This window comes from Bufo gargarizans, chromosome 4, assembly GCF_014858855.1.
Source record: "Bufo gargarizans isolate SCDJY-AF-19 chromosome 4, ASM1485885v1, whole genome shotgun sequence".
Taxonomy (NCBI): Eukaryota; Metazoa; Chordata; class Amphibia; order Anura; family Bufonidae; genus Bufo; species Bufo gargarizans.
In genome coordinates this window covers 417711571-417728820 of record NC_058083.1, presented here as the reverse complement: position 1 = coordinate 417728820, position 17250 = coordinate 417711571, and the positions used below count along the sequence as shown (strand labels likewise).

At 40.6% G+C, this 17250-nt stretch overlaps 1 protein-coding gene across 1 annotated transcript in view; it reads left to right on the top strand.

The window, feature by feature from the left end:
* SLC22A2 (solute carrier family 22 member 2) overlaps positions 1–17250 on the top strand; it is a 105882-nt gene that overhangs the window by 53114 nt on the left and 35518 nt on the right. The window contains exons 2-7 of the mRNA XM_044292069.1: positions 1321–1424; positions 2467–2621; positions 7616–7784; positions 9945–10059; positions 14718–14824; positions 15990–16204. Coding sequence (XP_044148004.1) covers positions 1321–1424; positions 2467–2621; positions 7616–7784; positions 9945–10059; positions 14718–14824; positions 15990–16204 — 865 coding nt within the window. The remainder of the gene's footprint in view (positions 1–1320; positions 1425–2466; positions 2622–7615; positions 7785–9944; positions 10060–14717; positions 14825–15989; positions 16205–17250) is intronic.

Sequence of the window (17250 nt, the reverse complement as noted above, 5' to 3'; positions counted from 1 at the left end):
CTGTAATATTTAAAGCAAGTGCCAATACTGGAGGAAGGATTTTATATACCAAGGATTCAAGCCAGCAATTAGGCATCCGGGCCTTGGGATCCAGCCAGCTAGAATAGCTGTGGGGATAGAGCAGCACTGTACTGCAAAGCATTAACTGCTTACCCTCCAAGTATCTTGCAAGATTGAAACCTGCTGTGCTGTGAAGTAAACCTGCTGTGCATATGTACTATAAAGGACTGCATTATATACTACTGCAACTGCTTGTATAAAGTTGGACTGTTTCCTAAAGTAAAGCAACGTTTGGTTTACCATCTGTGTACTCCATTAATCCTCCTGCAAACCGGTGTGCCACCGTTACAGGCACTGGTGTCACGATTCTTAAAGGGAGCTTACCTCAGGCACTCAAAACACCTGCAACATCCAGGGCACCTCACACACCATCAGGCCTGGTCCCTACACCCAGAGTGTGCCCCAGAGGAACTAGTGTCTACCTCTCCTTCACTGTCGCATGCCTGCCCAGGGTTCTCCTCAGAAAAGTGAGTAACCCTCGATTGCCCATAACCGTGACCTCACTCTCGCTATACCCTGCAGGTCTTGCGTGCTGCATTTATAGTTGTCCCGATTCTTCAGTCCAGTAGAAGCAGTCAGGCTGTGTAGTTGAAAAACGCGCCCCGGCCAGCAGCACATTTCCTATTAAAATAAGCTTGTGCTCCTAATCAGAGAGCCGGTGACGTTACGCTAGCTTACAGCTACAGGAGCTGTTGTGGACCAAAATCCGAAGAAGAAAGGCGATCCTTTCGAAACGCGTCTCAACTAGCTGAGTGGGAGTAAATTCACACATAGTTCATAGAAATTTCACCGCCAGCACTGCATCACTATACTGGTGTTAGCAGGCACATTGCATTGCACCGTGTGTTTTATAGTACAAAAATTTAATTGTTGAACCAGTCCAGTGATAATAAATGCAAATATATTCTAAGAAATTTAAGCACCAACACTGATTATTCCCAAAGGAAATTGTCAATAGCAATGTGCAGTGTGTTTGTAGAAAGGGAGGCACATTTAAAAGGGGTTTTTCAAGACTTCAGAACTGATGACCTATCCTTACATTACCATTACACAGCCATCACTACTGCTACTACCCTTAAACAGCCAAACTTTTTGACAAGTTTTCACAACTGGACACGAAGCATAGAAGAAGTTCTCTGATATCTATTTCAAATGTATATGCTCATCATAAAGTAAAAACGAGATGTGAACAGCCCTTTATAATGTATGAATTACCCATTGGGAAATCGAATAACACAAATGAGCACTTCTTTCTTTTAGTTTAACCTTGTATGTGATGATGCTTGGAAGCTGGATCTGTTTCAGTCACTTGTAAACCTTGGATTTTTTCTTGGCTCTGTTTTTATTGGATATATTGCAGACAGGTATTGTATTGCTTATTATTTGTTCAATTGTGTAATACAGTTGAACTAATTAATTATATTCTATTGTGTTATATTCTAATTATATTCTATTATATTCTAATGTGTTATTTCACTTAAATTATAGGACATTGACATTGTTTTGTCCTATGAATAAGAGTTAGGGTCCATTCACACGTCCGCAAAATGGGTCTGCATCCGTTCCGCAATTTTGCAGAACAGGTGCGGACCCATTCATTTTCAATGGGGCCAGAATGTGCTGTCCGCATCCGCATTTGTGTATCTGCACTTCCGTATTCCGCAAAAAAATAGAACATGTCCTATTCTTGTCCGCAATTGCGGACAAGAAAAGGCGTTTTCTATAAGGGTGCCGGCGATGTGTGTTCTGCAAAATGCGTAACGCACATTGCCGGTGTCCGTGTTTTGCGGATCCGCAAAACACATACGGCCGTGTGAATGGACCCTTAAGGGCGGATTCAAGTTAGATTAAGTTATTCCCCTGTCTACAGGATAGGGAATAACTATTATATTGGTGGGGATCCTACCGCTGGGATCCCCACAGATCATGAGAATGGGGTCCCCATACCCCCTGCAGCCCTTTTGAAATGAACGGAGTGGCTGGTCGTACATGCGCATGGCTGCTCTATTCATTTGTATGGGAGTTCCGCGCTTGGCTATCTCTAGAATTCCCATACAAATGAATAGAGCAGCCACATGCATGCCCTACCAGCTGTTCCATTCATTTCAGGGGTGCTGCAGGGGGTACTGATGCCCCCGTTCTAGTAATCGGTGGGGGTTCTAGTGGTAGGACTAGCACCGATTTAGTAGTTATCCCCTATCCTATCCTGTGGATAGGGAATAACTTAATCTGACTGGAATACCCCTTTAAATAAGTTTTTCAGGTTCGGAATATTGATGGCCCACCCTTCAGGAAAGGCCATCAGTATCAGATCAGTGAGGGTTTAGAATATTAATATTTAAAACACAGAATACCACATTAATAAAATGTAAGATTCTTTACTATTTCTTATTTTTCTTTTTTTAGATTTGGTCGTAAACCATGTCTATTAACGTCACTCCTCGTCACTGCTATTTTTGGTGTCCTTGTGGCATTTGCACCAACATATCCATGGCTTATTACTTTTCGCTTCATTCAGGGGTTAGTTAGTAAAGGCACATGGCTGTCAGCATACGTTCTCGGTAAGAACTGAAGTCAATTTAAAGTGTAACTGTTGGAATAAATGTAATTGATTCATCTAAGCTAGCTTTAAGAAAGATTATTCTGAAATATGTCTTTTACATAACATTTGTATATAAGTCCCAAAGTCCAAAGAAAGGCAGGTTTGGTATACATGCTGCCAATGGAAATGTAGGTAGGAACTACACTAACTTACCTTCTATCTTCCAAATTCTTACGAAAGGAAAAAGACAGCAGTTTGATTCAAATTTGTTGGACATTCACTCTAGCAACAGCATGGTGTATGTGCAGCAACAGCATGGTGTATGTGCAGTTCCCAGATTAATGGTGCAGTGTCTACATAGTGCCAGTGCCTAAATACCTTACAATACAGATATGACACATCTATACAAACAGCATTTACCAAAATCTCAGTTTAACGTACCTGTGTGCTCGCTCCATGAATGCATGTGAAGGACTGTATTTACAGTTTATGCCACCCTAGGCACTAATCCTGAATATCCCTAATTTAAAGGCCCATATACACCCAACAACTATCACCATGATTTGTTCATTTTTGAGCAATCAGAATCATAAGTCAGTGTTCGTAAATGCGAACACCAAGGATAAAACTATTGTTTTTCATCAGTTGTGATGCTGTAAAAATTAATTTTATCGGTGCCACAGTTGATAATGATAATAACGCTTGTGATGATATTTACACAAGTTATTTAAGGTATACAAAGGTTAGCCATACCCTCAAATAATAATACAATGACTACATATTACCATGATAACATAATTGAATGACACCACCATACAGTGACTGTATAACACCACTATACAGTGATCAAATAACACCACTATGCAATGACTAGATAACACCACCATACAATTACTGGGTAACACTACACCATAAATTGACTGGATAACACCACCATACCATAACTGGATAATACAACCTCACAGTGACTTGATAACACCAGCATACCATAACTAGACACACTACTATAACTAAATGACACCACCATACAGCGGATAACGTCACTGTTTCGTGACTGGATAACACTACCGTAACTAAATGACCCCACCATACAATGACCGGATTAGGCTACTTTCACACCTGCCTGCCGGATCCGCCGATCTGGATGTGACTGAAAGCATTTGTGAGATGCATACGCATCTGGTATTTTGAATGCCGGATACGGCACTAATACATTCCTATAGGGAAAAATGCCGGATCTGCATTTAGGCAAATCTTCAAATTTTTTTTTTGCCAGAGATAAAACCATAGCATGCTACGGTTTTCTCTTTTGCCTTATCAGTCAAAATGACTGAACTGAAGACATCCTGATGCATCCTGAACGGATTGCTCTCCATTCAGAATGCATGGGGATAAAACTGATCAGTTCTTTTTCGGTATAGAGCCCCTAGGACGGCACTCTATGCCGGAAAAGAAAAACGCAAGTGTGAAAGTACCCTTACAACACCATGCCATATCTGAATGACACCACCAAACAGTGACTGATAACATATTCAGTAAGTTTGCCTTCAAAGGCATTTTATCATATATGATTATTGAGGCACTAGAGATGCAATGCTTATTGTTAACAAATAACATTACAGTCATTTTGTACACATGTATGGCACTACTGATGAAGTGTGCGGTTATACTAATTTGAGGAAAGGGGCTGTAATTTATTGAGCTAAATAGGCAGGACACTAGGTAAGCTGGGTGGCAATCCATGTGGATGCAGGAATGGTGCCTATGTTTCTGGCCACCAGGAATGCACTAGTAACTTAAATTGGCCCTGGAAAAAAAAAAAAATGGCCCCATGTTGTAGGTGGGTATAACTGGACAAAAGATAGGGAAACACAAGTAGGCAGAGCCAACAAAAGTGGGCAGGGCCGGTAATACCATAGTGCCCAAAATACTGCTTCAGCAGAATCAAATACCACTGTGCCACACAAAATACTGCCAACCTCACCACACTATTCAACTGTATCATCGTGCTGGGGATGTGATACAGTTGAGTTCAGGAGGGCACTTGCAGAAGTTGGCAAGGTGCATAAGTACCTGAGGCTCCCAGCATTAAGAACATCAGATCATTATGTAACTGGCCGGCGGCCATGGGTAGGGCCTGGGTGGCCCCCCTTGAGCATTGGCCCAGCAGGAAATTTCCCTGTAAAGTCTATGGCCAGTCTGCCTCTGCTGGCCACCGAGCTTCCCCAGACTCCTATATGAAGCCTGCTTGTTATGCTGAAGTACAGGAAAGTGGGTTTATTATACTTAACAAAAGATGGGGAAACACAAGTAGGGTGGCAACATATATGGGTACTGTAGCGTTGATTGTATTCCTTGCCACTCAACTTTCCCAGACACAGACTGAAATACACTGAAAATAAAAATGGGTCAGAGACTTACGTACGGGATATACTCATTAATAAACTACAATATACAGTACTATAGGAGTCCTATAGAGTAATGCAGGTCCTGTAGCACTATAAATCAGAAATGACCATAAAGCTACCTGAACACAGTAGCAGCTACACCCCAGGAACTCTGCACCACTCCTCTGCTGATGCCCAGACACCCCGAGGAATGTGTAAGAAAGAAGAAGCTGAGCAGATGAGGTGCTTGTAGGCTCCGGGACATAAATGCCAGTTACTGGCAGAATTTTTATACTGAAAGTGCAAAGGGGAAATGTGCAGTGCTGGAATTTCTGCCTATAGTTGTAGGACGCTTCTGGTGTGATAGGTATATTAGGTATATTGATGGTGTCCAGGGCCGGGGGAACCACAAGAGGCAATAAAGAGTAAATCTCCCGAATTAGGAGTTACCATCCAGCTTGCAGCTCTTCTTAAAGGGAATCTATCAGCTCCAAAAGCCCCCAAACTGGACTAAGCAGTGTATATTGTAAGTGGTGCTGAGTCCGGTTATGTAATTTTTATCTTCATACTCACTTGCACTCTGACTCCCACAAACCAGCAGTAAAATGCTCCCACAAACCAGCAGTAAAATGCATTGAGAGGACTCCTGAGCTGACACACATAAAGGAGAAAGTCCTCCCAAAGCATTTTACTGCTGGTTTGTGGGAGCACAGAATCAGAATACAAGTCAATATGAAGATAAAAATTACATAACCGGACTCAGCACCGCTTACACTATACACCACTTAGTCTACAGGGTGGGTCATTTATATGGATATACCTTAATAAAATGGGAATGGTTGGTGATATTAACTTCCTGTTTGTGGCACATTAGTATATGTGAGGGGGAAACTTTTCAAGATGGGTGGTGACCATGGCGGCCATTTTGAATCCAGCCATTTTGAATCCAACTTTTGTTTTTTCAATAGGAAGAGGGTCATGTGACACATCACTTATTGGGAATTTCACAAAAAAGCCAATGGTGTGCTTGGTTTTAACGTAACTTTATTCTTTCATGAGTTATTTACAAGTTTCTGACCACTTATAAAATGTGTTCAATGTGCTGCCCATTGTGTTGGATTGTCAATGCAACCCTCTTCTCCCACTCTTCACTCACTGATAGCAACACCGCAGGAGAAATGCTAGCACAGGCTTCCAGTATCCGTAGTTTCAGGTGCTGCACATCTCGTATCTTCACAGCATATGAAAAAACAAAAGTTGGATTCAAAATGTCTGACTTCAAAATGGCTGCCATGGTCACCACCCATCTTGAAAAGTTTCCCCCCTCACATATACTAATGTGCCACAAACAGGAAGTTAATATCACCAACCATTCCCATTTTATTAAGGTGTATCCATAAAAATGGCCCACCCTGTAGTTTAGGTGGTGTTTTGGAGCTGACAGATACCCTTCAAAGGGCATCTGCCACCAGATTTGTACCTATAAAACTGGCTGACATGTTGCATGTGCACTTGGCAGCTGAAGACACCTGTGTTTATCCCATGTTCATATTTGTCCGCATTGCTGTGAAAAATGAAGTTTTAATATATATAAAGGAGACTCTAGGAGCAATGGGCGTGTTGCCATTACTCTAAGAGGCTCAGCTTTCTCTGCTATTGCCGCACCCTCCAGACTTTAATTGACAGGGCCAGGTGGTGTAAATGTGATCCCCGTCAATCAAAGAGTAGAGGGAGTGGCAGTTGCAGTGAACCTCTAGGAGTAACGGCAACACCCCCGTTGCTCCTGGAGTCTTATTTGCATATATTAAAACATAATTTTTCTCAGCAATGCGGACACATCAACATTGAACCCACACAGATGCCTTCAGCTGCTAAACGTACATGCAACAGGTCAGCCAGTTTCATAGGTACAAATCTGTTGACAGATGCTCTTTAAGAAGTGCATCTGGGCTCCTTTACTAGTACATTTCCTGGCTCTTCTGCTGCCACTGCACTAAAGTCCAAACTCTGCATCAGGACCAGACAGCTTCAGGACGTTGCTTGTTTCAAGCTAACATCAGAGCACTTTCTGACCTGCCCTCTAGTAGTACATATGACTGTTAGGGCTCTTTCACACGGACCCCGTGCGTGGAATCTGCTGTGTGAAAAAGAGCCAAGCCCAGTTCTGGACAGCAGAGACACGGAGCATTAACATGATTGATAATGATCTTTGCTTTTCTGTGACCTTTTTACTACAAAATCACTGTGCCAATTTTATCTCACTGTGATTTTGTAGTAAAAAGATCACAGAGAGGCACTGAGCATTATCAGTCATGTTACTGCTCCATGTCTCTGCTGTCCAGAACAGGGCTTGGCTCTCTTTCACGCAGCGGATTCCATGCACGGGATCTGCTCGTGTGAAAGAGCCCTTACTGCTCTACTTTTGTGACAGACAAATGTATGGTAAGGTCTCCCCCCCCCCCCTATTGAATCTTCAAGTCAATATTAGCAGTGATTTCAATGGCATACTGTATAATGTGCCAAAATTAAACTCCATTGAAGAGCAAATCCGCCAACCTGCCGATACTCTTTCACATGTTCCATCCATGTTCCATTAATAAAATAACATTTTTTTTTATGTTTTTAGTTGCAGAGTTTGTAGGCATGGACCACAGAAGAACAGTAGGAATTGTGTACCAAGTAGCATTCACTGTTGGACTTTTAGCACTTTCAGGAGTGGCTTACAGCATTACTAACTGGAGATGGCTTCAACTGGTTGTCACTTTGCCAAACTTTGTGTTTTTAACATACTATTGGTAAATTCCTGCACTGTAGTTCAAAACAATGTCATTAAGGGGGTTGGCATGTCTAAGACATTGATGGCATATTGTTAATATATGCCAGGGGTGTTAGTTGCAGGTCCCACCTCTGGGACTCACTCCTGTCTCCAGAACTGGTCCCCAAAGTCCTTTCTAGACATAGGAGTGGGTCCCAGAAATGGGACCTACACCTATCTGACATTAATGGCATATCTTAGCGATATGCCATCAATGTCTGAGATGGGTCTTTTTTAAAATTGCTGGCTGTTTATAGTCATGTACATTTTCTCTATTAATTTCTTCGCATTATTGGGCAATATTTTGACCTTCAGAATTTAGAGATGAGCACCCATGCAGCACTTTATGAGAAATTTGTTTCGTGAATAACATATACAGCAGATAGATTTGCCAACTGCATCCTCATGGCACAAAGATTCCAAATTTGCAAACTGGTTTTTACATCTCGTCTCAAACATCTGAAACTCCTTAGCAACACAGAAATACAACACTGGTTCATGATTTAAAAAAAAATAGATTGCCTTGCTTTATTTTTATCAATTAACAAAATGCAAAGTGAATGAACAAAAGAGAAATCTAAGTAAAAAACTCCCATAAAAATGAATGGAGTGACTGCACACGTACCCGACTAGCTACTTTGTTAATTGTCGAGGGGCTCCACAGGGTACGGGGCACTATTCTAGTGATCTGTGGGCTTCCCAATGGTAAATAGGGGATAACGTAATATACCGGAAAATCCCTTTAACCCCTTCGATGTACCTGTACGTCATAATGAGTTAGGGGATGTATGGAGCAGTACAAAAATAATGTAGATGTATCAAATACACATTCACCAATTTATCGTAATTTCTCAGCCTGATAGAACGTGGGTTTCATCAGGAGCGCCGTTATTGAAAAGTGACTGTAAATACAAAGATCTGTCTGCTACTGATGTGGATAGCCTAAACCCAGCACTGTGATGACCGTGTGGCCACTCAGACGCCGGGCATAAATGATATTAGCCCCGCCCCTGTAGGCGTGCGCCACAGCCACCGACCAGTAGGAAGTGAAGGCGTGTCACTGACACCCCTCCCCCCCTACCAATGGAGTGTCGGATACTGCATAACAGCCCGGGGGAAAAGCGCAGCCAGCGCTTACTGTAACTAACTGTATTTTTTATTAGTACCATTTTTGTGGTATGTACGACTTTTTCATCATCGTTATTCAATTTTTGGGCTGGGACAAAATGAAAAAAAAAATTGTGAATCGTGTGTTTTTTTGTTTTTTTCAGTTATGTTCACCGTACACAAATATTTTTTTTTATATTTTAATAGGTCAGTAAGCCCTCATACAGCTTTGTAAATCGAATTATAAAATTTTTATGGTCAGAATACGGCAATGCAAAGAAAATTTTAATATTTTTCAAAGCTTTTTATTTTTTTAAAAGCAGTAAAACAACAAAAAACCTATACAAGTTTGATATCGCCACGCATTCAAATTGAGCCGCAGAATAGGGACGTGAGGTCATTTTAGTGCACAGTAACCGCTATGATGTCAATACCCCAAAAAACTTTGGCGGAATGCTGTTGTTTTTTTTTTCAATTTTGCCATACAAAATATGGTAAATTAAATTGTGGCATTATAAAATGCATCGTGTCCTGCAAAAAATAAGGCCTAATATAGAACGTGGGGACGAAAAATCCAAAATGCCAAAATTAAAATAGGTCTTAACATTAAAGGGTTAATGATAAATGTTATACATTGATTATAAATCGTCTACTGTATACACGAAAACTCTGTATAGATTAAAGGTCAAGCCCTCAAATATTACACAACTCCTCAAAGTAGACCTTGGCTTATAATATTAAACATAACTTTTACTAATTATGGTTAAAAGAAAAAAAAACACATAGTGCTCAAAACATCAGTGAAAAAAAGGATAATAAAATGAAAAATTCTAACTAAGGTAGAAAATAACCAGTAATCAATGGAAGAATCTTACCAGTTCCCTGATGGTATATTCAGGTGGGTAGACACTGCTGTTTTGAGCACTGTGTTTTTTTTTTCTTTTAACCATAATTAGTAAAAGTTATGTTTTAATATTATTGATTATGTCAATCATATAGATTCATCCCTTAATAGTAACTTTTTCCTTTGTAGGTGTGTTCCAGAATCACCACGATGGCTTATCTCCCAAAACCGTAAAGCTGAGGCTAATGAAATTATCAAGCAAATTGCCAAGAGAAATAAGAAAGAGTTTCCAGATGCTCTACAAGTAAATAGCACAATCTTTACCATTTTTTTTTCTCTCTTTTTCTCGCTGAGTTTGAGTTAAGGGGTGGTTGGGGGGCTGGGATTGTAGTGTTTCTGTAAGGGTAAAACAACTTTTATATAAATGTTTAAAATTTTTTGTTTTTACTATATGTAATGGGGAAAATTTATAATAAAGAAATAAAATTCACAGTATATTTTGTTTATGGACAGGAACAACATATTTTTATTTAATATTTTAATCAAGAGCTTCATTATTGATCATTTGTCATGCAATGTAATTTCCTTTGTGCCTCTGATGGGAGAGAGGCCTTTCCGTGTGCTTAGGGGTCCGTGTGACCTCACCACAAACGAGAGGACATGTCTTATCTTTGGCCACAACATACGGATCGAGGATCCACTGAAGTCAATGGGTCTGCAGGGCGATTTGGTGTGCACGCGGCCGGTGCCGTGTTTTGCGGGTCCATGGTTTGCGGTCCACAAAATGGATATGGCCACGTGAATGCACCCCAAGAGTAGAATTATTATAAACTATGAGCAATAGTCACACCAGTGAGAAAATAAATACTACCAAATAGATTTGGCCAAAACCACTCTGTCCTTCTGGTGATCCACATGATGCAAGGATCAAGTTCAAAATCCTTAATAAAAATGGTCACAGAAAAAAAAATAGTAAAAAGCCTACTACACCTGGACAAAGCCGTCCCATTACTATTCATACACCTGGACAAAAACAGAACAGTTCCCTGCAGACAGAGGCATTCACCACACTTTAGGCAACAGGGAGATTTGGTGCAAGACAGATGTAAATGTCAGCTCCTGACAATCGCATCCATTCCTCTATCATACTGTATATATCCTCATGCATGTCACCTGTCACATAAATCTGCATATGTAGGTTTAGAAAGCGAATATAGTGCAGACCAGACAATATCATTTAAAAATGAGACTTTTAATCTGAATAGTAGCTAGCATATACAGTGTATACTGTAGTATAAAACACATTGAAACCTAATGTAGCGCTAGTGCACGTGGCACCCCCGTTCTCATAATCTGTGGAAGTCCCTGTGGTCAGCCCTGCAGAGATCAAACACTGTGGATAGGTGATAGCTGTTGTTCATGGGCCAAGCCATACAAGCAGGAGCTGTCAGGTCTCAGATGGCAGTACAGGATAGAAGGGGAGATGCTAGCTCATCTATAATTTGAACTACTTTAAACATGTGGGCCCTGCTTCCTCCAACCACATGGTGAAATTGACAGCTCTCCTTGTATATAAATTCATACAGAAAATGTTGTTAATCACAGGCTTTCTCAGCAATTAAACAGCCTTTTACAAGAAAATATTGATCCACTTCTTAGAAGACCATATTTACCAATACATACATTGCAGAAGACAAACCACCTCTGGTGCTTACAAATATTAGAACCCATTTACGTCTATAACAACCACATATGTAGCATTTTATAACACTTAATGTTTTTTTTTGATGGTGTACCCTCAGGTGTAATGGAGGGTGCTGGTAACTGCAGTGCTGCTCCCACTGAGGTGAGTTGGAGCAGCACTAAAATTAGCAGCTCCATCCACTACACAATGGATGCAACTGTGTAGTAACATCTGATCAGCAGGGGGTGCGAGGTACTGAACGCCTATATTGAGGTAGTCCATAAACTAATTATATGTCCACATACAACTGATTTACACATGTACTGCTATAAGCTGTTGAGAAAAAAGAAAGAAAGAAACAACAGCAAGTTTCTATACCAGATTAAATGTGAGTAATACATATCTGCTTGCTGTGTGAAAACATTGTAAAGTTTACTGCATACCTGTGGCCTATACTGAGGTAGGCCATCAATATTCAAATCCTTGAAAACCTTTTTAAGGGGTTTTATTATAGCTTTTAAAGATTTTTAAAGTTGGAACCAGTCAGACAAAAATAAGAAACTTTTCACTGGGCTGCTTTCTCGTTGCCTCCAACAATAACGTCAATGTAGAAGGAGAAGAGAAGGATACGGAACCATAGTCTCGGCACTGTCACCAAGAGTCTTCGGTCAGGGTAAGTATTAAAGAGTTGGTCTATTGATTAAAAGAAAGTCAACACATTTCAAAGGTGGAAAGGCCTCTTCACCAGGACTATTGCAGTATTACAGGCAGTAATGCACATATTTGAAATAGCGGTTTTTGGTGCCCAGGCAACAGAGGGATGGAGGGAGGAGGCGGGAAGAGGGGGGGGTCTAAGGCATTCCTAACTTTGACAAATAGATAGTAGAGTTATGTGAATGGAAACATGTTGCCACTACGCGATGTATCTCATTGGCTTCTTGATAATCCTACCAATTGATACATCATTGCAGGAATGTTGCTACTCAAATCATGCTCCAAAAATGGGAAGTTAGACACCCTCACTCCCCAGGGGCTGAATGAGATCAATGAGACAATACTATAAACTATCCTTACTAAAAAGTCCCCCCCCCCCTCCTCTTGCAAAAATAGGGGTGACTGAGCTATATTTATGTGTACACGTGATAAGTGCAGAGGTATTAGAGCTGATTTTAAACTTCTCCATGCATGGGCTTCATCCATTATCTTTCTAATAATATACATGTAATATTTAATAAGGAATTATTTTATGTACAGTATATTCATCTATATACCATACAAACTATATATGTTTATATTAAATACATAATGTTTTTATTGTGCAACTGCTTTGTCTTTTAGACCTTTTGTGTGTGTGTGTGTGTGTGTATATATATATATATATATATATATATATATATATATACAGTAAATACACTATGGCCCAAACTCGAAAATACATGTATAGATAACACTATAACCAACTCTATTTGAGACTAGTTTATATATACAGTATAGATAAATATAGCAATATATGTAAATAAACATTTGCTGTCACACCTATGCACATATTTGTATCTATCTATCTAAGTTCTGTATATATTGATATACTGTTATTAAGTCCTGTTACATTTCCCCTGATACACAGCTATAATCAGGTCACACCTTGAGTGCACAATTGTTCCAATTTGAGTGGCAACGTTCCTGAAACGATGTATCTATTGGTAGGATTATCAATCAGCAACTGAGATACATCGCTGCGATAGTGGCAACATGTTTCCATTCATGTAAATCTACTATCCATCTGTCAAAGTTAGTAACGTCTTAGCTCCCCCCCTGGTCTCTGTGGTTCTTTTAATTAATAAACTAACTCTTTTATACTTACCCGGACTGAAGACTCCGGTTGACAACGCCGATACTACTGTTCCGTTCTCCTTCTACATTGTCATCCCGGCAATCATTTCTAAGTTGCAGGCAGGAAACCAGGCAGCAGTCCTGGATTCCCATTTGCTGGTCTGGTCAATAAACCAGCAAGGCCATCTATAGCTGTTGTGACTCCTCACAACATAATCTGGTAAGCGTATTACTTTTTCTACTATACCACCAGCGAGACGACACACATGAGGTGCTGCCTCCCATCTTTTTTCTGTAATGAGAGTCAAGTGATGCAGCTGCTGGGCTTATCTATACCTAGCATAGTTCTGACTGCAATAAATTACCCGCTGCATACTGGGTTTCAGAAAACCACCAGTATAGACTGTTATCAGGATGATGTAGACCATGGGTCAGGGGCCACATGTAAAGGGCTTCTGTCACCCCACTAAACCGTTTTTTTTTTTTTGTTTACTTATAATCCTTACACTGCGATTTATTCCTACATAATCTAATTAATCATTTTAGTCCAGTAGATTTTGTTTAAAATATGCAAATTACCTTGCTACCAGCAAGTAGGTCGGCTACTTGCTGGTAACAGCCGCATCCTCCGATCCTAAAGACGCCCCCTGCGCATGTTGATTGACAGGGCCAGGGAACGGGATCGTCCTCTGCTGGCCCTGTCTGCTATCAAGATCTTGCGCCTGTGCCGTAACGGTATTCAGTTGGCGCAGGCGCACTGAGAGGCGGCCGCTCCATCCTCAATGCGCCTGCGCCGATGACGTCACATCTACACCCAGCGCAGGCGCATTGAGGATGGAGCGGCCGAGCGAGCGGCCGCCTCTCAGTGCGCCTGCGCCGATTGAAGACAGGTACAGCGCAGGCGCGAGATTTTGAATGCAAACAGAGCCAGCAGAGAACGATCCCGTTCCCTGGCCCTGTCAATCAACATGCGTCTTTAGGATCGGAGGATGCGGCTGCTACCAGCAAGTAGCCGCCCTACTTGCTGATAGCAAGGTAATTTGCATATTTTAAAAGCATGTTTTAAACAAAATCTACTGGACCAAAATGATTAATTAGATTATGTAGGCATAAATCGCAGTGTAAGGATTATAAGTAAACAAAAAAAAAGAAAAACAGTTTAGTGGGGTGACAGAAGCCCTTTAAGTTTTATTTTTGGCCCTCGGAATTGGTTTAGTCTGACAATGTGGGCACCAATCAAAAAAGGTTGTGCAACCCTGATATAGACAGTCATACATTTCTCCTGCAGACAGTGGCCGACCATGTAAAACATGGATGCGCTGGGTCTGAAGTTTTGATTAATTGGAGAAAGGAGGTGCCATATGGCTTGTATTGGCTGTACAGAATAATGATAACATCCACTTACTAATGTTTTATTAACTATTAATATTATACTTTATTATATACAGACCCTGATGGAAAAGGAAGAAACAAGCAATAGGAAAGTTCCATCTTTTGCAGACCTTTTTAGAACTACTCAGATTAGAAAACACACATTTATTCTTATGTATATCTGGTAAGGATCCTTATATTTATGCTGCTTATTCATCATATAAGTTCTCTAATATGGAGATGTAGCAGATCTAAATGCTCCTTTACACTTGCCGAACATCGGGTGGATTATCGCTAACAAGCGTTCATCTAAAGTGTAAAGGTGTCACTGCAGCTTTCTCCTTCACTGACAAGCAAGTGATTGTTGGGACAGAATGCACAGTTGAGCAGTATAAAGAGGCCTTAAAGGGGTTATCCGGAAGTATAAAAATATCCCCCCATATGCCGGGCCCCCCATATTGAATATACTTACCTGTCTCCCCGCGCCGCTCCTGGTCCCCGCGCTGCTCCTGGTCCCCGCACCGCTCCTGGAAATTGCTCCATTATTTTGTATGGAAATCACTATATCACAGTTCAGTGCTGCCATCTAGTGGCCTGAACTGGGATATACTAACAATAGCCTGGAAGCCTAGTACAGGCTGCAGCTCCTTTTTAGAACAGTGTGCTTTCCCCGATCTCCGCTGGGGAAAAAGCGTGCCTGAAGAGGAAGCCCGCGCTTCTGGTTTTTAACACTCTCAGATGCCGTTAGTGAGGGGAACTCATTGCTGTGAGGAGAGGGGGCATGTGGCGCATCTGGGGCCATGAGGGTTCAGATCTTTGTGAGGGGCTTTATGGGGTGTAAATCTGTGAGGTGGGGCCATAATCGAGAGAATGTAACTGTGTTGTTAGTACATTATTAGAAGATTTGGGGCCCAACTTTTGATTTTGCCCAGGGCCATATTTCGTCTAACTCTGGCCCTGTATACAACTTTTACTCTTTTTTTTAAATAACTCCTGGTTTTGGCTTCCAAAACTACATGCAGAAATCTTTGGCCGTAAGTATGTGCAGAATTCTCTCAGTGTTTACAGAAGCAAAGTGGATGCAATTTGTGAAAATCTCTATGCTGCAGACATTTTACTGCTGTGGATTTTGGTCACATATGGGGCAGAGCAGTTGCCCACAGCCACCAATCACATTTTAGCTTTTACTTTTTAGAGGATTTTAAAAAAAGAAATTGAACCAGCAAGCTGTCTGGTATTCATTGGGAACATGCTCTATTTTTCATTTGAAGTAGTTTTTATAAATCTACCTAATAAAACACTTGATTTTGCAGTGTTATAAAGCCTAAACTTATTTTCTATATCTTCAGGTTTTCATGTGCAGTTATATACCAGGGCCTAATAATGCACATGGGAAGTACTAGCGAAAACATTTACTTCGACTTTTTCACCTTTGCCCTGGTTGAATTTCCTGCAGCCCTAATAATAATTGTTACCGTGGATCGTATCGGACGGCGGTACCCATGGGCAGTGGCGTGTATAATAACAGGGCTGACATGTCTAGTTACTGCTTTTATTCCAGAAGGTAAATTGAACAGTTGCCTTTTTAAAATACAATTCAGAAAATTGACCTCTAAAAGTGAAAAGTTACTAAATATCATTAAATTGTCTATTATTTACTGGAGAGGAGGGCTACTAAAGTACTAAATCCAGTATGTCTTTTTTAAATATCAACACAGGAGTTTTTTTTTTTTTTTTTTTTACTGTCAAAAAAAGTGAGACTTTAGGACCCTCTGCCAGAGGATGTTGTAATGTTTAATTTATAAAAATGAAAAAGGGAGTGAATCTCTCTCTCGCTATGTACAGTGGATCAGTGGACATTGGTTGTTGCAGTATCTGAAGTTGGGAAACCCTATGCCACTAATTCATGCTATTAGCCTTAAAGTATACCTGAGTTTTCAAAAAGGGTTTGCATAATGACTTGTACAATCATAACTGTCAAATAATTTTATTTTATTTTTTTGGGCTTCCCTAATGTATTTTTCAGCCACATTTTTCCCCTCTTCAGCTGCACAGCTAGATGCATTTCTCTCTCAAGCAGGGGGATGTATCCCTTCTGTGAAATGTGCCAGCACTGTACTGCTCTGACTTTCTTTCCCTTACTTCTCACAGAGTTGTTTTCAGCTCTGATGCTCACAGAACAGATAAGGTGGGGGGGGGGGGGGCGCGACAACATTTACAGAAAGGCAGGAGGCTCCTGTGATATTCAGAAGTAGTGTAGAAGCAGTTATTTTTATCAGGCTCAGGATCTCAGCTAGCTCTGATGCCCCACTTCCTCTCTACCATCTTCTGTGTTTCTGTAACTAGGGAAAGATCTTGCCTGACATTAGGCAGTAGACTGCATATTAGATGGAAGTGGGACCACTAGTAGCCATGACTTTTAGATTTTTTTAGCTGGATGCAGACATATTTTTTAAATGAAGTGATTTAGAAATATGCTATTTATACCATTCCCTATTAAATGTATGACATTTTGTGAAAGTACAGTGACTCTTTAAAGATGATGGAGATATTTGACATTGAAAAAATTGTAAGAGGTCACAATGAGTTTAAAAATGTCAAACTAATTTT